Source organism: Myxocyprinus asiaticus, chromosome 1, assembly GCF_019703515.2.
Source record: "Myxocyprinus asiaticus isolate MX2 ecotype Aquarium Trade chromosome 1, UBuf_Myxa_2, whole genome shotgun sequence".
Classification (NCBI taxonomy): Eukaryota; Metazoa; Chordata; class Actinopteri; order Cypriniformes; family Catostomidae; genus Myxocyprinus; species Myxocyprinus asiaticus.
The window spans coordinates 25687077-25714608 of record NC_059344.1 but is presented as its reverse complement, the minus strand read 5'-3'; the positions used below and the strand labels follow the sequence as shown (position 1 = coordinate 25714608).

The following is a 27532-nucleotide window of genomic DNA, read 5'->3' as shown; positions in this document are numbered from 1 at the left end:
GTAGTGCTAATGGTCCCTGTCTGCACTGTGTGTTCAGTATCTAATAAGCATTAATCTGCAGGGATTTGATGGCTCACTGGTTGTCTTGTCTTAATGAAGTTCTGTTTGTGTTACATTCTCTCAGGTGGCATACACTTTGTTCCAGGACACGGGTCTGTTCGAGATCTTCAAAATCCCTGTCCGGGAATTCATGATGTACTTTTGTGCTCTGGAGAATGGCTATCGTGATATCCCCTGTGAGAATAAAACTCTTGAAGTTGAACTTGAAAACTGGGGATTAAGATTGTTCCAGTATTACTCAAATTGGACTTCAATGCAGATTTGTATAATTTTAAACTGTTGAAACTGTTTCCAGTGAAGCATTAAAGTGTTATCCCGGTTCGTTCTTTAGATCACAACCGTGTCCATGCCACTGACGTCCTACATGCAGTGTGGTATCTCACCACCCAGCCAATCCCAGGCTTTCAGCAAATCCATAATGAGCATGTCACAGGAAGTGATACAGGTACGTTTGGGCTCTCACACTCCATTCTAGTTTAGTGATGTAGTGGTCAAAGATCTGGGCTGGTAGCCGGAAGTTTGTTGGTTCAATCCCCACAGTGGGCCATCACCGTTGTGCCCTTGAACAAGACACTTAACATCAAGTTGCTCCAGGTTAAAGTGGTTGACTAAATGAATACTAAATGAGGAAAAGAAGTCACACATTTCTGCATTGAGTAAATGATGGACAGATTCAGGTTAGAACATCTGTATCCTCAGTCATGTGTCATCTAATTATGTCTCAAATACCCCACTGATCCATCAGAAATAAATTAGGACCCATTGCTGCCAGCCTGTTTTTGTGATTTCAGCCAGAGGCGCAAATGCTATCCGATAAGAGATCCCCTATTGCGATTGAGATCTGCGCCGGCTGCTGGCTCAGCATGTTTGGGACTTATTTTAAGTCTGCTGATGGTCTTTGTAATTTCTCAAATGGAGTTCACTCTGAGTCACTCTGCTGCTGGTCCACACAGCTGCCAGCACTGGCGAGCAGAGGTGTTAAATCACTGAGACCAGTGACTTCCTTAGCTGGCTCAAGTGCTGATTTACAAAAAAAAAAAAAATCAGAAATCTTCAGAAGGAGATTGAGGAGTGCTGTATGCCTTCAGAATATTGTGGTTATTAAAAACTGTTAAAACAGTATGCATGAATACAGCCACTTGGTGGAGTTTAAAAAGTTGCAATTAATCAGCAATGTTTTAAGGCCTTTTCACATCTGAATTAGCAGCACAGACAACATTTTATAATGGCAAAAAAATAGCTTCTGAAATCTCTGAACTGAACTTAATGCAAAAATCACACAGTCTTATGCCAAGTAAATAAAAAATGTTTCACATTTATAATGCATGTTTTTATATCAAAAGTATAAGAAAGTCAAGGAAATGTTTTATATATATATATATATATATATATATATATATATATACACACACACACACAGTTGTGCTCAAAAGTTTGCATACTCTTGGAGAATTGGTAATATATGTACCATTTTTAAAGAAACCATGAGTGACCTGGCAAAACACATTTCTTTTATTTCTTATGGGATTCATATTCAACTGCAGGTTATAAGAGAATGGCACAATCATAAAACAAAACATGGCAACAAAGAAAAAAATTAAATGACCCCATTCAAAAGTCTGCATACCCTTAGTTCTTAATACTGTGTATTGCCCCCTTTAGCATCAATAACAGCGTGCAGTCTTTTGTAATAGTTGTCTATGAGGCCCCAAATTCTTGCTGGTGGTATAGCTGCCTATTCGTTTTGGCCTCCAGGTCATGCAAAGTCTTTGGTCGTCTTGCATGAACCACACATTTGAGATCTCCCCAGAGTGGCTCGATGATATTAAGGTCAGGAGACTGTGATGGCCACTCCAGAACCTTCGCCTTTTTCTGCTGTAACCACTGGAGGGTCAACTTGGCCTTGTGCTTACTGTCACTGTCGTGCTGGAAAGTCCAAGAGCGTCCCATGCACAGCTTTCGTGCAGAAGAACGCAAATTGTCTGCCAGTATTTTCTGATAACAAGCTGCATTCATCTTGCCATCAATTTTCATAAGATTCCCCGTGCCTTTAGAGCTCACACACCCCCAAAACATCAGTGAGTCACCACCATGCTTCACAGTGGGGATGGTATTCTTTTCACTATAGGCCTTGTTGACCCCTCTCCAAACATAGCGCTTATGGTTGTGACCATAAAGCTCTATTTTGGTCTCGTCACTCCAAATTACAGTGTGCCAGAAGCTGTGAGACGTGTCAAGGTGTTGTCAGGCATATTGTAACCGGGCTTTTTGTGGCATTGGTGCAGTAAAGGCTTCTTTCTGGCAACTCGACCATGCAGCTCATTTTTGTTCAAGTATCGTCGTATTGTGCTCCTTGAAACAACTACACCGTCTTTTTTCCAGAGCAGCCTGTATTTCTCCTGAGGTTACCTGTGGGTTTTTCTTTGTATCCCGAACAATTCTTCTGGCAGTTGTGGCTGAAATCTTTCTTGGTCTACCTGACCTTGGCTTGGTATCAAGAGATCCCTGAATTTTCCACTTCTTAATAATTGATTGAACAGTACTGACTGGCATTTTCAAGGCTTTGGATATCTTTTTATATCCTTTTTCATCTTTATGAAGTTCCATTACCTTGTTACGCAGGTCTTTTGACAGTTCTTTTCTGCTCCCCATGGCTCAGTATCTAGCCTGCTCTGTGCATCCACATGAGAGCTAACAAACTCATTGACTATTTATACACAGACACTAATTGCAATTTAAAAAGCCACAGGTGTGGGAAAATAAACTTTAATTGCCATTTAAACCTGTGTGTGTCACCTTGTGTGTCTGTAACAAGGCCAAACATTCAAGGGTATGTAAACTTTTGAGCAGGGCCATTTGGGTGATTTCTGTTATCATTATGATTTAAAAAGGAGCCAAACAACTATGTGATAATAAATGGCTTCATATGATCTCTATCCTTAAATAAAAGATAATATTTTTTTGCATGATCAGTCATATTTTCAAATTCAATGCCAAAATTTCACAATTTCTGCCAGGGTATGCAAACTTTTGAGCACAACTGTATATTAGTTTATTTTATTTTTAGGACAGTCTCTGTTAAATTATTTTTTAAATTCTTATTCAGTATTCATGAACAACTGAAGGAGTCATGGAAATGTTTTGGACATAATGTGTGGGAACCCTGTTGTATAATTCTCATTTACTTTTAATCAGCAGTGACAAAAAGGGGGCAGTGGCCTCATTTAATTTGTTTTCATATGAAATTTTTCTTTGATTATTTGGCACATTAGTTGCATCAAACTTTGAACGAACAGACCTTTTAGTCAAGAAAAAGAAGTTAAGAGAACCTGCTGGGTAATAATTGACATGCCACCTAGTTATCTAAAGCACTGTACTGATTTGTGAAATGAACCATCACCTAGAATGAACATGTAATAATATTTAAACACTGTTGTTAATTATGATTTTTTTTATTTATATTTTATTAGATTCGGACAGTGAAATCTCCCCAGGCAGGGTGGCATATGCCACGTCCAAAAGTTCCTCTTTCTCAGATGATAGTTACGGCTGTCTGGCCTGGAATTTGCCTGCACTGGAACTCATGGCACTATATGTAGCAGCTGCTATGCATGACTATGATCATCCTGGTCGCACAAATGCCTTTCTTGTAGCCACTAACGCTCCTCAGGTAAGTGATGCTGCAAATTTTGGGCAGAGCTCCGACATTTCATGCGGCCCTGTCACAGGTGATCCAATGAGTTCCTTTCCAGATCCTGTTCCCCCTCTTCTCCTCTGTCATTTCCTTTCTCCCCCTACACCTTCCTATCTAATAAAGGCGAACACTGCATCATAACATAACATCATAAGGAATAGTTCACCAAAGAAAATTTTTTTTGTCATTATTTATTCACCCACGTCATTTCAAACCCATATGCCTTTCCTTTTTATTTTGCAGAAGTATTTTAAAGAATGTTATAATCAATGATTTGCATACAAGAGCAGTTAACAGTGCCTCACTGTTTAAAAAAGCACCCAAAAGAATCATAAAAGTAGTCCATGTGACTTGTGCATCATATTCCAAGTTTTGTAAAGGCACAAGATTAAGAAATAACCCTTAATTTAAGTCGTTATTGACTCTCAAATCAAATCAAATTCAATATCAACTGCTAATGTATGGAAAACAAACACTTTTTTATTTTCATGTACCATTTTGTTGTCATGGATTTGGAATGATATGAGTGTGAGTAAATGATGACAATTTTCTTGGTTGTGTGAACTATTTCATTTGAAGTGCACAGCTTTTAACTTTGTAACATCTGTAACCTGCAATATCTCTGTAGCTGGAAATTTATTTATAAACTATTCTTAAATAAATGAAGTATAAAAAAAATAACAAAGCATTTAGAGCTTTAGCTCTCACCCTGTTGTGTCAGGTAGTGACAGCCGATGATTTATCAGAAAGCTGTAATTTTGTAATCAGCACATGGGACATACTACAGGGCTAAAGGCACAGCTTAAAGAAAATTAGCATTTTTTTTCTGGTCATGTACCAAGATTGAAAAAAATTATTTATTTTTATTGAATATTGATGGAGCAACATAATTTGTGTGAAAAGTAATAATAACAGAAGGTTGTTTTACTTAAAATTAAGTTTTTAAAAAGAGGTGGCGAGGGGGCATTTTACACCACACAGGGGGAAAGGCCCACACACTTGGGGTAAAACGCCCCCACGGGGTTTATAGTGATATTGTGTAGATATAGAGGCAATAGTTAAAGAGCAAAATTTGTCAACTTATACAAATACATTTGAGACAGCAAGATGCTTTTTTAAGTAACATTAAAATAATGCTTATTCAAAATAACCACTTCAGAAAAGGGTGCACCAGTTCCTGTTAATTTCTATCATATTTGACATTTCATAACATCTCAAGTATTCTATAAACATATGAATCTCCACTGTGATTGGATCAGTCAATATGAGCCCACTTTTTTCATAACAAATCTATTCCCCTCACTTAAGAAAAACAATGTGTTTATGGGGGCCTTTTTATCCCAAATGCTATCCTTTCACGTATTGGACAGTTATTGAAATACTTTTAATCACCTTGAACAAAACTGAAAATGACAAATATCTCAAAATAAATGTGATAATTTCAGTGATTCTCATAGCTACATTATTGCAACATTACAAAATTAGATTGCCTTTGCAAATCAAACTTTAGACATTACAGGCAATAATCTCATGGATAAGGAAAATTTTGCTGTGCATAGTGACAAACTGGTGATTAGCAAGTGTTGTGGTAGTTTTTGTTGCTATTTAGTGTTTTGAGAAAAAACGTTAGCAGATGTGCCTTTAGCCCTGTTGTACACTACAGTGTTTCTCACTCAGTCTTTCTCTCCCTATCTCTATCTCCTCTTCCCATGTACACACACACACTAACACAGGCCGTGTTGTATAACGACCGCTCAGTTTTGGAGAACCATCACGCAGCATCTGCCTGGAGCCTTTTTCTTTCCCAGACAGAGTTCAACTTCCTTGGCAACTTGGAACATGTTGAGTTTAAGCGCTTTCGATTCCTTGTGATCGAGGCCATCCTCGCCACAGACCTGAAGAAGCACTTTGACTTCCTTGCTGAGTTTAATTCCAAGGTCAGTGGTTAGTTTTTTGATGCCTCTCAGAAATGGAAAGAGCTTCAAAATCTTTTTCATTGGAAGTGATTACATACAGTTAAAACAGTAAAAGTGATAGTTCACCCAAAAGTGAAGATGCTGTCATCATTTACTCACCCTCATGTTGTTCCAAACCCATATGACTTTTATTATGCAGAACACAAAAATAGTTGTTTCAATGAATATTGAGGCCCATCTTTTTAATGCAGTGGCAGTGGATAGTGCCTCACTTCAATGCTTAAAAAAGGGCCCAAAAGCTTAAAAAAGGACCCAAAAGTAATCAATAGGATTTATGTGTCATATTGCTATTCATTTGAGGGCATACGACAGGATTGTTCTGAAACAGTATGAAATGTAAGTAATTTTTCAGTGAAAATCTTGACATCCTTTGCGCATTAGTGAGTGCCTGAGAGAGGCTGGTTCACAGTGCAATGCGGGTTCACACAAAAACATGCGTTGTTTACCGGTAAAAAGTTCCCAATTGTTTTTTGTTTTTTTAGTGTCTCGTGCAGGAGCTTTTAAAGATGCATTTTGCGAGATCTGCGTTTTGTTTTATTTGTTGTGCAGCATCTAACATTTTTGGTGCAAGAACGTGTTTGTACTGAACGGCCCCTAAATGATGACAGAATCTTCATTTTTGGGTGAACTATCCCTTAAACTGCGCAAACACGAGGTGCACTATTGTTGCATGACCCTGCAGAACACCTAGCATATTTTTGATACAACTGTTGGTTTGTTTTGGTTCTGGCATGAACTTGTGTGATTGACTGTTTTCTGTCTCTCAGGTTAATGATGTGAATAGTCCAGGCATTGACTGGACTAATGAAAATGACAGGTTATTAGTGTGCCAAGTGTGCATTAAGCTGGCAGATATTAATGGGCCAGCTAAAGACCGCAGACTTCACCTCAAATGGACAGAGGGTATCGTCAATGAGTTTTATGAGCAGGTATGTTTTAATGACTTCATTTAAAGTACACAATCTTACTCACTTCTGGCAGCATGAGATCAACATTTGTATATTTTGGAATTTCTGCCTGCAGGGTGATGAGGAGGCCTCACTAGGTTTACCCATTAGCCCATTTATGGACCGCTCAGCACCACAGTTAGCAAAGCTACAGGAGTCTTTTATTACGCACATCGTTGGGCCTCTTTGTAACTCTTATGATGCTGCCGGTCTGCTGCCAGGATACTGGATTGACGAGGAAGGCTCCGACGATGAGGAGGAAACGGAAGACATTGAAACAGAAGATGAAGAGCTGGACGAGGATCTTGAACCAAGTATGGATACATAAGTTTGGTTGACAGTGTTTAAAGGGTTCGTTAAACCAAAATTATACTCCTGTAATTATTTACACACCCTTAATGTTGTTCCAAACCCATATGACTTTCTTTCTTCTGTTGAACACAAAAGGCAAAATGTTAGGCACTGACAGTCTCAGTCATTCAGTTAGATGCTTCTCTTTTGCCTACAGTGAAAGTAAATGGTGACTCAGGCTGTCAGTCCCTAACATTCTGCCAAACATCTCCTTTAGTGTTACACAAAAGAAATGGTCATGGGGGTTTGGAACAACATGAGGGCAAGTTAATGATGACAGAATTCACTTTGGATGAACTATCTTTTTGAGCTGTGTGACTTCTCGGTGTGAGACGGTTCCTGTTAAAAAAAGAAAAAAACAACCACGGTCCAGTACGTACTTATACTAGTGTTTATGTCTAACACCTCTGAAAAAATAAATATTAAATGTACATGAATTGTAAGGTGTCCATTTTCCACAGTAATTATGGTAATTTGTCTCTATTGTCAGTATGTTAAACTTACCTTCATATGTGTTTTCTATATATAATGTTGATATCTCTAGTGGTCATCCGATAAGGGTTTTTTAATGGCTGATGCTGATATCTAGAGCAGGGTGGCATGCTTGTAAACCAGATTCTATGCTAGCAGGGCTTGTTTGTGGAAATTTGATGGGAATTTTGTCAACAGAAAAGTTACACTTCAACAAAAATTGTATACCACCAAGAGTACTAAATAAATAGTTAGGAAATATATTCCAAATATTTTTTCTGTTCTTCATAAACTCTATCAACCATTTAACTTTGAAAGTGTCATTAAGTGTTTCAAAATCTAAGATTCAAAATTCAAGTCCCCCTTGCTCTTTAGTATACAAATTACTTCTTTTTTTAAATAATGTGTTTTTTTTCCCCCTCCAAATGAAATCATAAAGCATATTGTCCAAATCCTTAATCACCTTAGGTGGCACATCCAGTGACAATGAAATATATACAGATCTAGATATTCATTCCGCCTTTGACAATAATACCCTCCCAAAAATCTGTGTATCAAATTCAGTTTCTTTTTTGTTTTCTCAATAATTGGATCAAAATTTAGTTGACACCTTTGTTTTTCATTATTACATATTACTATACCAAATATGTTATTTTCTGTTTAACTGGAATACTTTCTAATTCTGTGAAAGCACATTCTTTCAGGCCTGAAACAGCAGTGGATGCCTCTATATATCTAATTCACTTTGACACCTCAAACCTGTTTTTAAAAATATTGCGGTGTCATCAGAAAACAGGCTGAGTTTAAATTCTGTGCCTAAAGTTGTAATACCATTCAACTGATTTTGCTTTATATGCACTGCCAAAACCTGAGTGACTAACAGAAATAAAAAAGGAGAAAGAGGGCATCCTTGTCTGATACCTCGATTAATATTAAACTTTTGAGACCGACCATGTGCAAGATTGACAGGACTATTACACCCGCTATAAAGAGTTTTAATTGCTTTAAAAAAAAGTTATCCAAAACCAAATAACTTAATAACTTTAAAAATAAACTTGTGATTCACTGTATCTAAAGCAGTATTAAAATCAGTAAACAAAATAAAACTGTAATCCTAAATCAAATGATTATAATCAATCATTTCTAAGACCAGTCTAATATTATTCCTAACATGCCGGCCTCGCATAAAACCAGACTGCTCTTCATCTATTATTTTCTCAAGATTTTGTTTGTCTTTTGGCAAAAATCATTGCAAAAAATTTACTGTCGTTATTAAGGAAACTAATGGGCCTCCAGTTTTCAATAAATAATTGATGCTTATTGGGTTTGGGAATCAATGTTATAACTCACTGTTTTAATGAAGCAGGCAATTCACCCTTCTGAATCGCTTCAATAAACTAACTATAGGAAGGGTGCAAGTTCTCTACCTAGGGAGGGTAGAGTCACATGGGGTAACCTCCTCGTGGTCGCTATAATGTGGTTCTCGCTCTCGGTGGGGCGCGTGGTGAGTTGTGCGTGAATGCCGCGGAGAATAGCATGAAGCCTCTACATTTGCCACGTCTCCGCGGTAACATGCTTAACAAGCCATGTGATAAGATACACGGATTGAAGGTCTCAGACACGGAGGCAACTGAAATTTGTACTCCGCCACCCGGATTGAGGCGAATCACTACGCCACCACGAGGACTTACAGTGCATTGGGAATTGGATATTCCAAATTGGGGAGAAAAGGGGAGAAAAAAAGCCTTGTAAAACTCCCCAGTTAACCCATCATTACCTGGATATTTGTTACATTTGAGAGAGATGATGCAATCCATTAACTCCTTAATGTCCATTCCTTTATCACACAGATTATCACACACGTTGGTCTATTTTTTTTTTTTTTTTTTGGTATCTATTGAGAAACTGTTTAAAAAAAACATCAATGTTGGATGTAGCCAATGTCAAAGAATACAAATTATTAAAAAACTGAGCAACATACTTTGAAATAACTGATGAGTTATCCACTAACGTTCCGTTAATCATTCGTTTTGAAATTGAGGCAAAGTCACTGTTCCATTTTTCCCAGACCAAAAAAATATTTTGTATTTTCTCCCCTTTTTCCAACCATTTAAGTCTAGACCTTATAAATGCACCTCTGGCTTTATCCTCATAAATACTATCTAATTCAGTTTGCAATAAATCTAACTGTTGAGCGTCACTATCTGTCCAGGCTTGTCTTCCCATGGTTAATGACTGCTGTTCTGATATAAAACTTAATTAATTCCCAGTTTTTAGCAATTTATGATTTAGTTTCCAGTAACTACTAACTTGTTTGACTGATGTTCCTTGGACAATATTTATTAATATATAGATCTGTTTATGATCTGTCATTATAGAGGGTTCTATCAGAACACAATCCACATTATCTTTAATGTCACTAGACACTAGCCAATAGTCTATACGGAAATGAAGTGAACAGTCCTTATTACTCCAGGTATATTACCCCCATCTGGGTTCTTATATCTCCACAAATCAATGAGGCCTAATCTTGAACACACATGATCAAGTTCACAAGAATGGTATAGGGAGATAAAATGTTGAATTCTAGATTCAGTATGTGAAAACAGTACTTCGTTGTTCGTTTTGTTATTGGTGGCATAGCAGTTGACTAGTATAAATTGTTCATTATCTTTATCTATCACAAGTAATATCCATTTTCCACAATCATCATTCTCATAATTTAGTATTTGACCAGTAAATTTATCTTGCAAAATAGCGACCCCTTCTGAGCGATCGCTGCCAAATGAAAACCAAATTTCCTTTTCCCACTGATATTTCCAAAATGTAAAACATGCATGCATTTCCTGAATGAAGCAAAAATCTGCACTTTTCTCTTTGCAATATAAAAATAAAGCTTTTCTCTTAAGAATATCACAAATACCTTTGGCATTGATAGAAAAGAAAGAAAAAGACATAGAATACAAAAAGAAAAACTGAAGTAGATAAAGTGACTAGATAACCTAGACTTTAAACTTTAACACTTAATGGGTTTCTCACAAATGAACAAGGCAAACATAATGTAATCGTTGCTTAAACATTTGAAATAAGACTTGAAATATAACAAAAGCTTTTAGATCAATAGATCTAATAGTTGAAGAAAATCAATCCTCTTTAGAAACAGCATTGTCTTTGGAGACAACCAACAACATCAGTCTACAACGACCATCAGTTTATTTAATTCTGTTGCCCTCTTCAAGATTAATCTTTTACCATCAACGAAAGCCCTTGCTCCACTGAAGTATGCACTTTTACCTTCCTTCCTTGCTTTCTCCACAGCCAGCCAGAGACGATTCTGTGCAGCTATGTCAATAGCTGTCAGATCCTCTTTAAACCACAGCCCCTTGACGTTCAAATACTCGTTGTTTTGTATACTTCCAGATTTAATCTCTGGATGTACGGGATATGAATCTCATGATCACCGGTCTTGGTTTAATTCTCCTGTAATCATCCAAAGTTTTGAGTCTGCCAAGACAATGTGCAACATCCAGAGCATCTGTAATCATGTTTCTATCTGTATCAGAAGCCACCGCTCAACACACATCTATGACTCTCATTTTCACATTTTCGGTAGATTGCTCGGACAGTCCAAGCGAAGGCACCATCTACAACTTTAGCGCTCCTGGACATGAATTTTCATGTCCATTTCATTTACCTTTTTTTCCAGATGTGCATTGGCACGTTTCAATGCTCTTTTCTTTCTGCAGATCCATTACTTCCTTGTGAACTGAAGAAAGAGATTGAATTCTGTCTTTACCTTTCTTTCAGTCTGATCAGATCTCTCTGATGTTTTCCTGCATGTCACTCAGAGAAGGTTCACTTTCTTTGACAGAGGCGGCATACTTTTTTGCCTTTTGGAAGGTTGATTTTTACTTGGTGTGTTGGGGCAAGATTCACAATTACCTCCAACTTTGGCTTTGCAGGCATACGAGTGTGTGTCATTGATGTTTCTTTTCTCTTTTACAGGTTCAATTTCCATCTCTGCACTGAGATTAGCATACTGCGACATTTTGCTATGAACAGTAGCAAACAAACTGACAGTAACTAGAGTTTGTACAGCCCCAATTCCAAAAAAGTAGGGACAGTATGAAAAATGCTAATAAAAACAAAAAGGAGTAATTTGTAAATTATATTCACCCTTTTCTATATTGAAAGCACTACAACTAAACATTATATGTTGTTTTACCTTGTGAATTTTTGTGAATGTTTTTTTTTTTTTTTTTTATGTACAGTAATTTCAAATCAGATGATTGCAATACATTCCAAAAAAGTTGGGGCAGTCAAGTGTTTACCAATGTGAAACATCACCATTTCTTCTAATAATACTTATTAAGCATTTAGATACTGAAGACACAAGTTTAAGTTTAAAAAGTGGAATTTTCCCCCATTCATCCATTATGCAGGTCTTTAGCTGCACAATTGTATGGGGTCTTCGTTGCTGTATTGTGCGCTTCATAATGCACCACACATTCTCAATTGGAGATGGTCAGGACTGCAGGCAGGCCAATCTAGCACCCACACTCACACCACAGTATGTGGTTTGAAGTTGTCCTGCTGAAAATTCCGGGACGTCCCTGGAAAAGCCGGTGCTGGTTGGCACCGGATGGCTGGATGCTGCTCCAAAATTTTTACATATCTGTCTGCATTCATAGTGTTCTCACAGACATGAGAGTTACCCATGCCATGGGCACTGACACACCCCTGGCCCATACAGACACTGGCTTTTGGACCTGACACTGATAACAGCTTGGATGGTCCTTTTCCTCTTTGGCCCGGTGAACACAACAGCTGACTCTTCAGACCAAAAAACACGGTTCCACTGTTCTACTTTCCATCTAAGATGAGACTGAGCCCAGAGAAGTTGGCAGCACTTCTGGACAGTGTAGATGTAGGGCTTCTGCTTTGCATAATAAAGTCTTAACTTGCATCTGGGGTTGCAGCGGCGAGTGTTGTTGACTAACAAAGGTTTACTAAAGTTATCCCAAGCCCATGTTCATGGTATCCATTACAGATGAATGATGTTTTTAAGACAGTGACATCTGAGGCATCAGAGATCACATGCATTCAGAAGGGGTTTTCGATTTGACCATATTCTTGAATCTTTTAACAATGTTGTGCACTGTAGAGGGTGAAATGTCCACAATCCTTCCAATTTGTCTTTGGGGAACATTGTTCTCAAAGTGCTGGATTATTTGCTGAAACATTTGTTGGCAAATTGACAATTCTCAAATGATCCTTGCTCTTGAAGGACTAGGCTGTGTTTGGAGGCTCCTTATATACTATGACACAATTGCCTCACCTGTTTAACATCTCCTGTTTCACATTGCCTTGTTATTTTAACTCGTCAAATTGTTATTAATCTTAAATTGCTCGTCTCAACTTTTTTGGAGCGTGTTGCAATCATCTGATTTGAAATTACTGTACATTTAAAAACAATGAAATTCACGAGGTAAATCATCATATAATGTTTAGTTGTAGTGCTTTCAATATAGCAAAGGGAGAATATAATTTACAAATCACTCCTTTTTGTTTTTATTAGCATTTTTCATGCTGTCCCAACTTGGGGTTGTAGTTATGTTTTCAACAAACCCAGTGCGATTGTGAATGTTAATTAGCAACTTTATATAAATATTTTGTCATTTGTGAGAAATACCCAATTTTGTTCCTCAGCTAAGTGAACCACCACCGCTCACGATGCCATCTTGGCCTCCCTCCGCTGCTGCAGTTTCTCCAGAGGAGCTGCACAAGTTCTGATAATGACACAGCTCATTCACGGTTGGCCAGACTCACAACGTGACAATGGTTACACGTGTTTCATGGGCTGCGTTCACAATTGCTTACTTCACATACTACTCTTACTACTTCTGCTATGTCAGTCTATGGCAGAAAGAAGAGTACTGTGGTAGTATGACATTACCTTATTTATTCTGACACCTCCAGTTCAGCGAAAACTCTTACAACTCCGTGTTTTTATAACAGTACATCATGTTAATATCATTTATTATGTTTGTCATAGTAATATGTTTATTCATAAAAAAATTAAAAATGAATAAAAATACTGACTCCTTTATTGTTATTGAAAAAATGCAGGCTTTTATTGGACTTTCTTCTTGTACAAACATCAGGCGCTGTATTAAGCAGGACATAACCTTTTCAAATGAACAATGGTTCTGGTTATTTTATGTAAAATTCAGACATCTATCTATCTGAATTCCACTTCATCTGCAATAAAGAAAGCAAACATCGTGCAATCTTCTGTGACAGATGTAGGTTCAGGTGCGACTGGAAGCGCAAAATGTTCGGCTTGACGGCTCTCTTTTCAACACCTCTTACTGCAACCGGCAAATCTTGCCGATCGGCAAATTGAGATGCATTTCAAGTCGAACACACCGAATGTCAACGGTTAAGGGTGCTTAAACCCTCGTGATTGATTACAGCAGCGTCCAATCATGTGCTTGGCAATCGCGGTTCAACGAGGCAGATCGCTTGATTGGTTACAGCTACAGCCAATCATGTGGTTGTGAAAGTACTCGTGAAACTTCTCATTCATAAACGAACTGAATGACCTGTTACACTTACCGACTGACTGAATGAGAGGGACATGTTGTTTGTTTACTTCAGCATCAGCATGTAAGTCTACCTTGTTCATCATGGAGAGAAAAGGGTGGAAGATCTATTAATATTTAAAAGTGACTGATGTTTATACATGTTGAGGGGCTTTCACATGATTCGCATCAGAGCTTCTGAATACATTGAAGTCTATGAAGTGAAGCGTCAGCGCAACCTCGGCTTCAACTTCACACCAAAGTGTTTTTCACACATGTTTTTGCCTCACACAAATCATGTCTTTGAAAGTACAAAGCTACAAGAAATATTTTAAAACTGTCAAAATTTATGAAGAGAGATTGAATGTCTCATAATTTATTTTAATTAATTATTACCTTATAGTTTCCAAGTATCCAGAGACCACAGTTATTGAACTACAGTAATTTCATTTACCCAAAAACAAACAAACAAACAAACAAAAAAAACGCTAAGACCCAAACATAAAGTCCTCTTTTTACTTTCTGCAATCAAAGCAATTGCCATTTTTTTTCTCTTCCAACGAAAAGTTTTCAGTATTTATTGTGCACACCTCCTGCTTTCTTGCGTCGCAAGCTCGTAAATTCGCCCCTTTTTGCAACTCTTGTCATGTGGAGGACAAAGCGCCGCTTGATGCTGGCGTTGAGCGGAGCATTGGCGCCTCGACTCAACTCATGTGAAATGTGCTTTACAATGACGAAAGGACATTATTGAAACTCAAAATGATTATTATTATTATGCTGTTTTTGTTGTCTTTTCTGATAAAAGTCATGCTCAGCAGTTTAAATGCTGTAGGAAAATGATACAGTAGATCTGCTTTGTTCTTATAATGCTTAAACATTCTACTGAAGTCAGTAGATTTGTCATGCAAATTTTAACAAAGGAGAAGGTAAGGACTTTATTGATACTCATTAATATTATTAGACTATTATTGTTGTCTCTGGATGAAAAGTCATGCTTGGCAGTTCACAAACTGAAGGAAAACTATAGATCTGCTTGTTATTATAGTGCTTAAATACTGTAGAATGTGTGGTGCAAAGTCTCTTGGCAGATTTTGATCGTGAACATCTCAAAATTATTCAATGACTCACTCATAGCACATAAGACGCTCATTTGTCGCCACCTAGTAGCATCTCCAGAAGTAGTCACTAAACTAATCAATTAAAGAAACTGAACAAATTAGTAAAACAGAAGCAAGCCACACCAAAATACCTTTTATATTTGCAGCTAATTTTGCACTGCAGATAATTTGCTATACTTGAATCATTAAAATAGCTTAAGTTGGTGCTCTTAGCTTATTCTTTAAAAAAATAACCTGGAAAATGTGTTTGTGGATCAGTGATTGTCTCACATTTTTCGCCCCTCATGAGTTTGCATCTCTTTTATAGTTATAAATTTTAGACAACGATGACAGTCAGACAATGAATTCACACTGGGTTGGTAGCGTGGTGATTTGGCCTTAATACCTTGGGATGTGAATTAATTTTCAATAATTCAACGATCGGTGTCAGCTTCTACCGTGATTACCACATGTAGAAACATGGAATCTAGTCATAAAAATGGCATTAGCAATAAAACACAGAATGTCGTGGAATATGACATATTTGGACGAAAATGAATGTTTGAATGCACAAATAATCTAATTAAAATTCTGATATGTTCTAGTGTGATAAACTAAAAAAGTCTCTGATTTAATTGAATAAATAAATAATCTGCAAGTGTTAAACTCCTTCATGTGCAAGAAGGCGATTCTCGGCGCCCTCGTGGCCATAAGAAACAAACAGGCCAAACGGGAAAATGTATCGCCTGATGCGATTAATTTTTTTTATTTTATTTCTTTTTTTTTTTTTATTTTATCCCAATTTGGAATGCCGAATTCCCACTACTTAGTAGGTCCTCGTGGTGGCATGGTTACTCACCTCAATCCGAGTGGCGGAGGACAAGTCTCAGTTGCCTCCGCTTCTGAAATAGTCAATCCGCACATCTTATCATGTGGCTCGCTGTGCATGACACCGCGGAGACTCACAGCACGGGAGGCTCATGCAACTCTCCGCGATCCACGCACAACTTGCCGCGCCCCATTGAGAGCGAGAACCACTAATCGTGACCACGAGGAGGTTACCCCATGTGACTCTACCCTCCCTAGCAACCGGACCAATTTGGTTGCTTAGGAGACCTGGCTGGAGTCACTCAGCACGCCCTGGATTCGAACTCGCAACTCCAGGGGTAGTAGTCAGCGTCAGTACTCGCTGAGCTACCCAGGCCCCGCCTGATGCGTTAATTAAAAAATTCAGAATATCGGACGATTTATCGGCCTCGGCAATATATTGGTCGACCACTATACGTCTCCTAAATTGTACATTTTGCCTGGAATTTGCCTGTAAAAAGAAATATTGTCAATCGGATTAATGACGGACGATCATAGCTTAAAATAATTGGTTATAGGTGTCAGTCTTGAATTTCCTAATTTGTGCACCCCATTACCATGTACGGAACCTTACCAGAATGTGATACAAACCAACTGTCAGTGTTGGGTGATGCCTAATTTAAAGTAATATATTACTGTAGTCTAATTACTGTTTAGTACAAAAAATAGTGAAGTACATTACATTTTAAATTCTTGTAATCAGATTACGGTTACTGACTTTCATATAAGTTAATTACTTTTAAGTATTTTACTTGTGTTGCACACATTTTTCTTATGTTAATAAGTACATCTGTTTGTGTTTTGTTAGAGCTGAAGGGTGTGCTCCCCTAACGAGTCATTGAACAAGGAGAAACGATAGACAGTAAACAGTATTTTGAATTCATTTGTGGAAAAACAAAAGCTTTTCTTCAAAAAGTGTTTTGTGTTTACTTTTTCGATGAAGTAATCAGTAGGTCAGTAATCTGATTATATTTTTAGAGTAGTAATTTGTAGTAAATTCCTTTTTTGAGAAACTTACCCAACACTGCCAGCCGTGATAAATTTGAAACATTGCACCCCTGGTGACTTATTTAAGGTGTTGCATGTGCTAATTGAAAACTTTTCCTTGCAGAAAGGAGGAAGGGTCGACGCCGATTGTTCTGCAAAATTATGCAGCACTTAACAGAGAACCACAAGGTGTGGAAGAAGACCATTGAGGAAGAAGAGAAGAACAAAGAGCTGGAGACTCAGCAGATGCAGCAAGCCGAGAGCCTCAGCCTTCCTCCATCCAACTCCTCCTCTGATGACATCCAGGTCATTCAAGAGGAGGCCGAGGAAGAGGAGCGGCAGTAGCAGGAGTAAGGTCAAGAATTGAAGCTCAGAGAGGGGCTTGAACAGAGTTGAACGACCCCTCCCTCTCCTTCACCTAAACACACGCGCACAAACATTGACACCCAGAGGAAGACCGTGCTGGATCTCCCCACGCTGAAATTAGTCACTGTGCCGACACTCTGAAGCAAATGCAGTTCACATTGTGTTGAAAAAATGGCCTTACTACTGTGAGAGGACCCTCAGTGGGAGCCCTAATCCTATGCACTTTCACCCCATGGAGAATCAGCGGAGGCTGAACACAGCTTTGAAGATGCAAAATTGTGTCGTGGAAAATTAGAAAAAGAAGAAAACAGGCAGGGAAGGATGTGGTAAAGAATCGTGCCACCCATGGTTACCTGGCTGTGATGCTGCCTTGAACGTAATGCTCTTAATTCTCCCATAGGTACTTATTAAGTCAAATAGGACACACAAATGACTAGAAAATAATGAAGACAGTGACACAATTGACACCCGTTACCAAAGTGAACAGTTCAAAAACATAGAAAGACTGCGACTGAGGCCATTTCAGGCTCAGTGTCAGGAAGCATAACTCAAAATGTGCCTGTCTGAACTTTTGTGATATATATATATATATATATATATATATATATATATATATATATATATATATATATATATATATATATATAATTGTTTGTTTTTATTTTTCTTGTGGTCCAGACAATGGACTATGTGCGCTGCACTGAACGTGCAGTCCCCAATTCATGCTGGCGACATCAAACACTGTATTACTGAACAGAGTCACAAGGGCAAGTGGAAATGCTGACATTTTTTGACTGAAAAATGACCTGACTTCTGCATCGTTTTGGATGCTTTTTATTCATGTGCATCACCTTTCTGCATTTTTTGTTTGCCTTTGTTGTTTGTACGGTAGATTTATTTATTTTTTTTTCGTTCCTCTTCCGGAATGCGGAGTTGCCAATCGTTGAGTTTTCTCTGTATAGACCATCTTTGTTCTAAAGCATTGAAAATGGGACAGGGAAGCTGTTCCAATGAAGGGATGTTTCTCTTTTTTACGTTTGAATAGATATATATTTTTCCACAGTTACTCAGGATTCATGTGAAGGATCGTTCCTTGTTTTGTGGGGGGAAAAATATCATTCTGCAATTCCGAAATAACTTGCACGTCGAAAAGTTCTTTTCAGAGGTGGAGAAAAAAAGTTTCTATTTTTTGTATGAACAACTTGAAAGTCATTAACAAAAAGAGATGCAAAAAGTGCAGAGTCCTGGATTTTACCCCAGTCCTTATCAGCTGCTCCAGACCAGTATAGCCATGTTTATTTTTGCAGGACCCCATTAAAAGCATTGGGATCCAGGAATGTTAGGTGAAAATGAAATGTTTGTTTGATTTAGCATGCACGTCATAGACTAAACATTGCTTTGGGGGTTACTTTATGTTTGGCATTATACAAACATACAAACACATGCTTTTACTTAAACTAATTATTGCCAAATGCATATTCTGGCCAGTGCATAAATTTCTAGTAATCCAGGGTTTTCACATTGGAAGATGTACACGTTTTCATTCTTTCTTTTTTTAATGTACATTTACGTATTCTCCACAATAAGGCAGGTTTAATAACAATAGTTTTATATTTTTTTTTTCATCTGAAGCAAGAACTTTAGGCATTCCACTAGAATAATGAGGGATGTCTGGGGTGGTGGAGACTGACTCGCTCTCGGTCTCTTCCTCTCTGCCTCACCTTGCCGAAACTCTTTTGGTCTCTGTAGAGGAAAGTTCTCAAGTAGGCAGTGTAAATCAAGCTTTTTTATTTAGGAGGATAAAACCTGATATAAATGTGCACATTTTACTACCAAACAAGTGTTTAACCTCTGCACAGAAAGAATACTTACATATATATATTTTAATTAATTAATACATTGTTTTCTTCATACAGCTGACATATATTGTACATTGAGAACATGTTATTATCATCTTGTTTCAGGAGTTTTAAAAAAATCTAATGCTATTTACAGATGTGGATGTGTTTGTGTGTTGAGTTTTTCAGTTTTATTTTTTTTATTTATTTATTTTTCCTCATTTTTGGTGCACTGTCTTTGTGTTCATGCTCATAACCACTCTGCTGAAAAGCCCCCTTAATTCTAAAGCTCGCCAGTTGTGAGTCACGATCTCATGACAGTGCTGCCGGATGCTGCCCTCTCTCTCTCTCCTGTTTGTGGGTGTGTTCATCATTGGCCTGTGCTCAGGGTGTTTTCTGTAATGGGGGCTTGTGTGCACCCAAAGCAGCTTGTGGTGCTCTCTCTCTTTCTCTCTCCAGACTGTGTGTTCATCTTTTCTTGGATCTGGGACCCCAGCATGCTTCGTTCACCCTCTCCCCCACCTCCCTTCACCGAGCTAACCTCAGCTGGCCCCAAACTCGCACTCAGAACATCATTCAGGTTGTCAAGAAGGGAAACTTTGGATCTGAGCGTCACAGCGCCTCCACCCCCTCGTGTAGCTCCTTTGCTCAATCTTCGAAGTGGACTGTGGTATCTCACTGTGGGGGGTTAGCCTCACCACAGTGACCTCCGATGTTCTTGTCATCAGTACCTTTATGATGGCATTCACTTTTTTATGTAGCATTTAGATAGCAATGTCTGATGTAACCATCCAGCCTTTTCAGGGTTGTGGGGAGAATTTACTTTTTTGTTATTATTTATAGCTGTCATAAAAGCACCATCCCTGAAGAATAGTTCCACTCTCTCAGTTGATTTCTGTCTGTGTCATGTTTTTTCTCTGTTCTGTTTTGCATGTGAGTGGATGTGAACTTGCCTGTTTCACGTACCAGTGAGATGTGGATGCACATTACCTAATTATAAACTTCAAGCAAACCACATTTACTACCCTTTAAAGGTTTGAGTGCACCTACTTATTCATTATTAGCATTTTACACATTTTAGAATAATAGTGTAGTCATCAAAACTATTAAACATAAATGAAGTATGGGAATTATGTAGTGACCAAAAACAATGTTACGTTTATATATTATTGTTATTTTTTTAATTTTAGCTTCTTTTTAAAGTAGCCATCCCTTTGTCTATAGATTACAGCTCTGCACACTCTGGGCATTCTCCAACCAACTACATGAGATGCCACTTGTTATGCTTTTGAAACCGTATTAGTGTCTCCATGGATGCTGGGCATTTGTTCCTTAACCATCCAGTCCAGCATGTCTATTTACATAAAAAGTTTTTTTATTATTTATAAAATGTATTATTTTAACGTATCTACAAAACTGATTTGAAGTTTTTAAGCATGCTTTAAGTCTTTAATGCAAAAGGTGTTTTAGATCATAAGAAACATAAATTCAGTCAATTGTGTCCTAGCTTTTAAGTGGTAGTTCATATTTAGCGTTTGTTTCACACCAACCCAGAGGAATACTAAGTGTGTTGAACATGATCTTTCACCTATTAACTGAAATCCAGACACAAGCACAACTGTTTTTACCTTTCTCCTCCATGGCAATGCTGCAACATGTTTTTGACATTATCTGGGTGTGCTTCTAAGCATCATCTAGTTGCATGTTGCTGTTTATTTCTTTTATGCTCACAGATGAAAGCCCAAGCATTCTTTTGGGGGGAACTGCCTGTAAAATGACAGTCAGTGGATGATGAGTCCCCAAGTGTGGGTCGTATATAAGGGCAGCCTTATCTCTTCAGATGACAGCATCACTGTGACAGCTTACCCAAAGCAACAATGCCCCTTCCTGTCTCTCTCATTTTTTAGAGTTTTCTGTCCTGTGCAGTTTGTTGTATGAATGATGTCTATAAACAACATTGATTGTAAAAAAAAAAAAAATGGTTTGGCCTGTAAATGTTACTGCGTGGATCTGGGAATTTTGATGGTACTGCAGGAGAAGGAAAATGAGAAGAGAGATGGGGGGAAAAAAGGAGGCTAAATGTATTACTGTATGTCAAAGTGTGCAAAAAATTACCAGTGCAAACCATTCGTTTTGAAATGTGCCAGGTTTACAGATTTGCAGAAGTACACTTCAGAATCTGAAGTCAGTCAGTTTCAGGAAATCTCAATAGGTTTATAATTATATGCACCAGTTTCAGCTTAGTTTATATGGTGTATAGCTTGGCTTCAGCAAAATTCCAGCACGGTTGAAAGAAAGGTCGCTTGAGACAGACAGACAAAACCCCGACTCTTAAAACCTCAGGGGCAGTATTAAAATGCACATGACTCGAAACAGATTTACAAAGATTTACCTAATGTTTATTTTTTTCCTTGTTTTGTAAAGGTTTTTTCAAGTTTGTTTTACTATAACAAGAATAATGAGTCTTTGCTCAGAAACTGGTTAAAAAGTAAAAGCAAAAATGATATTGTACTATAAACATATATTGTACAAAATGAGTCCAGCTTTTGATGATAGCACCATTTTTTTCCCCCACAGAAAGATGAATAAAGCTCAAGTTTCTTGATAAACTGTTTCCACTGAGATAAACTAGGGACAGACAGGGCTGTTGTTAGTTCAGCACTGTTATATGGCATTAAACCAATGGGAGTCATAAAGTGTGTCCAAAACTTTCTTGGAAAGGCAGCTGGTCTCATCTCACTTGCCCGACTCCAGAAATGGGGGAATGTTGAAACAGACAGAGCTCCTATATCCTCAGTTATAGGTAAACCCTATCAATTATTGACACGGTACCTCATTATTGACGCGCACAACTCTTTTGCTACACTTTTTTCAATTCAAGTTATCAAACATACATGTTACCCTTAATCTTGCCACAGCCATGTCTTTGTCTCGTTTGCATAATGTGCTCGCTCTTTGCTCTCCATACCATGTATTCTTTAACAGTACTGTTATCACTTACCGCCAGTGTTCTGTGAAACTATGGAGGACACATTCTGAGAATTTAACAAGTCAATATCAGAGGTCAATATTCCCAGCTGAAAACCTGATGGAATTTAAGACAGGGAATTGCACTGCTGTTCTGTGTTTTTTCTTAGGATCCCCTGAGGTGAGTGCATATGTGCCAGAGCTCATGGGGGGAGTTTTACTGCTCTCTTCTGATGGCACATATGGAGTATGGCCGAGGTTGCAGAGTCATGCCCAGTTTCGGGCTAAGAGTTGGAATAAAGCCCTCTGGGAATTGAAGGCGGAACCTCTGGAGCAATGTGGTGAAGAATAAGAACATCTCCAACCTGGCCAACTGCTCACCAAGACAGTGACGTTTGCCTAAAGAACATTGGATGAATGAGGATTATGAATAAAGTGACAAGTCCAAAGTGTAAATTTAACATACTTGCTGAGGTTACATTTCCAAAACATAAAGATAACAGAGTTATTGTGGCATACCTATTGAGAAGGGGAGAAATGCCTCACGTCTGACAAATTTACCATTAAGGTCAAGGAACCTCTCAGGGCAGAAGATGGATGGATCACTCCAGTACTTCTCATCAAAGTGCACTGAGTACAGGTTAGTGATCACCATGGTGCCCCTGGGGATCGTATAGCCACGCACCACTGCATCTTGAGAGGTAGCGCGGAAGATACCCAGTGGGACAATGTTACAAAGGCGCAAGACTTCATGGAGCACTGCTTCCACATAGGGCATCCTCTGTTTGTCTTCAAGAGCCGGTGGCCTGCCATTCAGGACACAATCAATCTCCCTTTGGACATTATCTGAACACAGAAGCATAACATGATTAGTTCTACTACACAAAAATGAAAAAATAACCGATGCACATTCAATGGACACCAACCTTGTATACTTGGATATAGAGCCATGTAGAGCATGGCCCAGCGCAGACAATTTGTGGTGGTCTCTGTGCCGGCAATGATGAGTTCTCCAACAGAGAAAATTAGATTCTCTTTCGAGAAAGATGTGGCCTTATCAGTGGCGCTCTGCTCCATCTCATCCAAGTAAGCGTCAATGTAATGTTGTGGTGACTGGGGAACCCTGTCTTGTGAGAAGCGCTTGATCATTTGCAGAAGGAAGTCGTACACTTCGCTGGCATTGCGGAACAGCTTTTGATGCTTCCCAAAGGGCAGGTACTCAATCCAGGGGAAGGCGTTGTACAGGAAGGCCCAGCCACTGGCTGCCAGCTCAACGTTCTCACTGAAGAGCTCAATCATGTGCTGAAAATCGCTGTCGTCATAAGTGAATCGCTGCCCGAAGATAATGAGATTGGTGATGTTGGACACTGCGTTGGTAACGAGATGCTTGGGGTTAAAGGGCTTGCCCTTGTACTTGTCGATGGCATCTAGAAAAAACAGGCACTCCTCAGAAATCCTCTCAAACATCCTCTGGCCGCTGCCAAAGTAGCGGAAGCTGTTCACAGCCAGTTTGTGGTGTTCGATCCAACCCCGACCATATTTGCAGTTCAGAAGTCCTAGACGGTGAATAAACAATGCTGAAAGAGTTAGGTTTAAAAATGGAAACAAAAGAAGCAAAGTTTATCTAATGATAAACCTTCTGTACTGTATGCTTAACCAGAGATGATTGGTCAAACAAAGTCTCATGGGTTTAACACAAATTACAAGAACTGCAATCCTGTTAATCTGATAACCTCATGTAGTTATACCCCTAACTCTGACATATATTACCAAAGATCTTTCTCTGAATCACCCAGCAGTACAAAATGACAATCTAGAACATTCTAAAGTGAACTATTCTAGGAGACTGTTTTATAATATATAGAATTCTAATTTATTTGATAAGGAACCACTTACCTCCCATTTTAGTCATCTTCTTAAATAAAGGGAGGGATGGCCGGTCTGCAAAAACCTCACTCTGGTGATACAGGCACTCTTTAATGGCATCATAACCATTTAGAATAACAGTTGAGATTCCTCCCAGGTCGAGACTAAAAATCTGGATATAAATAGCAATAGTCATTAATTCCCTACTCCTCGCACTGTAACTCTGCCAAAACATATTTCTCCTAATGAACAGAGTATAATTAGAGGGCTAGATTCCCCCTCCCCCTCATGAATATAATGAGGCAGTGAATGAGACACGCTGACTCAGCATATCTTGGCCGTTCTGCAAAACGACTTGTCTGAGTGCAGCAGCGCTTTGCCAAACTTGCGACGTTAAAGTGATCCTTTGTTCTTTTTAAACACTTAGTGAGGGGCCGTTCACACCGAATGCCTTTTTGCGTCCGTCTGCACGTTTTCTAATTGTTTTCGCCGTTTTTTGCAGCGTCTCGAGACACCTGCAGTCTATTGCATTCGTGGTGCTCCGTGTTTTTAACTCGGTGTGAACAGCCCCTTTGCGGTCTTTATGGTGCATTAAAAGTTGATTGAAGGGGCTTTTGTTGTACTATAGCATTTAAAAAAAAAAAAAAGACATTAAAAAAAATCAAAGTAGCCTTAAAAACGTTTATGTGTGGCTTAAAAAATTGATATACAAGTTATCGTCGTATACATTGATGATATGATTATTCGCATGTACTTCATATAAATAAAATGGAGAGAGAGAGACTGTCATCCATACCTGTCCGTAGATATCACTCTGCCTCTTCATGTAGACGTGAGGCTCTGTGGCAAGGGACAGTATATTCCCTATCATGGGCAAAGGTGTCGGTCCAGGGGGAAACCCTCGGGGTCTCCGCTGCTTTACGAGATGGCGAATCACCAGCAAAATGAATAGTGTAATGAGCAAACTGCACAACCATACGACAGTTTGCTCCCAAGACACAGAGAATAGAGATGTCATCCGATTAATCGATACCATTTTAGATGTACACTTTGGGATAATCTGTGCTTTCGGAAAAGTTTCTTTGTACCTCTCCGTTCTCTGTCAGAGAGAGAGAGAGAGAGCAGTAGGAGATCACCATGCACATGTTGCTCTATCCCCCGCCTCTTCAGAGCTAAGATTGGCTAGACGGGAAAATCACTTCTGATGAACTTGCACTGTTTGATTCATCGGTAATCATGTCAGAACTATCATTTCAGGTGCATTCTGATATATTTCTTTTCAATGGAGCTCTTTCTTAGCGGGTTAAATATAGCTACTGTAGCCTATGTGATAACTCTCAAAGCAGAAGAATGGGACTTACACTGTGTAACTCGACTTTGAACTGAAAGAAGTCACTTTCCATATTTCATGCGACTTTGGTTAAAGGTCTAAAGATTGATGGTGATGGTAATTTATGAAAAGTAACATTACAGAGGAGGTCAGCTCAGGCCATTTCTGTTATCAGTCCAGGCAGCTCCTTGCTCGTGACAAGTGAGAGACAGACACAGTTGTGTGTGTTTTGTAAATCAAGTAAAACTAATTTTGGGGTCAGACAAAGACACTTATCTTGCTCCGACTGTTAGATCTATGCTACAAACTTTGACCTTATGATTTAAAAGTCCCATCACCTCTGCCTGAGACAAAAGGAGCAGCATTCCTTTCTGCTAACCAAACAGTGAGACCAAGTTTTTAACACATTTTCAAGTCTATTAGAGCACAAGTGCTTCATTCTGTTTAATTGATTAGCCTGAATTAATTATTATTTTTATTAAGCCCACATGGCTGGAATGACAATGATGTTGGTGAATTTAATTAAAGGAATATTCCTGGTTGAATACTAGTTAAAGAGATAGTTCACCCAAAATGAAAATTCTCTCATCATTTATACACCCTTATGCCATCCCAGATGTGTATGACATTCTTTCTTCTGCTGAACACAAACAAAAGATTTTTTTTGGAAGAATATCTCATTTCTGTAGGTCCATTCAATGTAATTGAATAGTGGCCAGAACTTGTAAGCTCAAAAAGCACATAAAGGCAGCAGAAAAGTAGTCCATATGACTCTAGTGGTTCAATCCATATCTTCAGAAACAATATGATAGGTGTGGGTGAGAAATAGATTGAAGTCCTTTTTACTATAAATTATCCTCCTTGCCCAGTTGGTGGCCTTAAATATTGATCTGTTTCTCACCCACACCTTTCATATAGTTTCTGAAGATATGGATTTAACCACTGGAGTCTTAAGGATTACTTTTATGCTGCCTTTATGTGCTTTTTGAATCTTCAAAGTCCTGGTCATGCACTATTCACTTGCCTGAATGGACCTACAGAGCTGAGATATTCTAAACAAAAATTGTTTGAGTTCAGCAGAAGAAAGAAAGTCATAAACATATGGGATGGCATGAAAATGAGAGAATTTTCGTTTTTGGGTGAAGTACCCTTTCAAGCTCTATTGACTGCATTTTTTTTGGCATAATTGATCACCACAGAAAATTATTTTGAAAAAAAATAAAAAATTGAGGTACAGTGAGGCACTTACAATGGAAGTGAATGGGGATGATTTTTTGGAGGAGTTAAAAAGCATGATAAAACTTGTAAGCTATATATATATATATATATATATATATATATATATATATATATAAGAAAATATTTAATCAGTTTGTGTTATTTCATATTTGACCTGCTGAGGGCGCTTCTACTATAGATATGTGGTGCGTTTGCTGGAACCTTTCTTTTCCTGTTGATCCTGAGGGAGAGAACACTGCAGTGCACAATGAGTTAAAATTTTTTCCTAAAATCAAAGTAAAAGTGCCATCCATGTAACTTATGCTAAGATATACTGTGGTTAATGTATTGTTTGGAGGTTTCATGTAACATTTCCAGCGGAGAAGCATATTTAAAGGAGTTTTGTTGCTCCGATTGGTTTTTATTTGAGTGTGAAACGATTTTGGGGAATGAGATGGTGAGCCTGTCCACCACAAACTCCACACCCAAGATGGCATCTTTGCTTCAAGTGTCACAAGGTCATTGGAACAACATCATTTGTATTTCAAGCAAGGGAATACAGATAAGCCTTTTTGGAACTCACTTTTATTTTCCTTTATTTTTGTAACGGGATAAAAAGGGAAAAGATGCTAAAGAACATTTCAAGGCTTTCCTATTGAAGGGACATTTTTAGATTTCAGTCAAGGACAATTGGAGAGGAAAACTTTAATTTGTGTTTATTTATTTTATTTTACTTTATAGTCAATGCCCAAACAAAGAATTGTTTATGGTAAATATTGTGTCATATTTCTAGTTCATGCAGAGGCAAATGTTCTGTTGTGAAATAAATGTCAAAGGTTCCGTACTGTACTACTTCTCTTGTATGGTCTGCTCTCCTGCCCCACGAACCTAGAGAAATTGATGTATAGTGGCT

General features: G+C 38.3%; 2 protein-coding genes across 2 annotated transcripts in view; one reads left to right on the top strand and one right to left on the bottom strand.

The window, feature by feature from the left end:
- LOC127410746 (cGMP-inhibited 3',5'-cyclic phosphodiesterase 3B-like) overlaps positions 1–20111 on the top strand; it is an 87622-nt gene extending 67511 nt beyond the window's left edge. The window contains exons 10-16 of the mRNA XM_051645992.1: positions 125–236; positions 392–505; positions 3531–3730; positions 5488–5691; positions 6498–6659; positions 6754–6991; positions 17159–20111. Coding sequence (XP_051501952.1) covers positions 125–236; positions 392–505; positions 3531–3730; positions 5488–5691; positions 6498–6659; positions 6754–6991; positions 17159–17379 — 1251 coding nt within the window. The 3' untranslated portion in view covers positions 17380–20111. The remainder of the gene's footprint in view (positions 1–124; positions 237–391; positions 506–3530; positions 3731–5487; positions 5692–6497; positions 6660–6753; positions 6992–17158) is intronic.
- Positions 17982–25420, bottom strand: LOC127413295 (vitamin D 25-hydroxylase-like). The gene is made up of 5 exons (XM_051650344.1): positions 24868–25420; positions 24102–24243; positions 23132–23761; positions 22725–23051; positions 17982–22604 (listed from the first exon to the last, which is right to left on the bottom strand). Exons 1-5 carry the CDS (start codon positions 25105–25107, stop codon positions 22423–22425), a joined length of 1521 nt encoding a protein of 506 aa, XP_051506304.1. The 5' UTR covers positions 25108–25420; the 3' UTR covers positions 17982–22422.
- Between the last annotated feature and the right edge of the window lie 2112 nt (positions 25421–27532).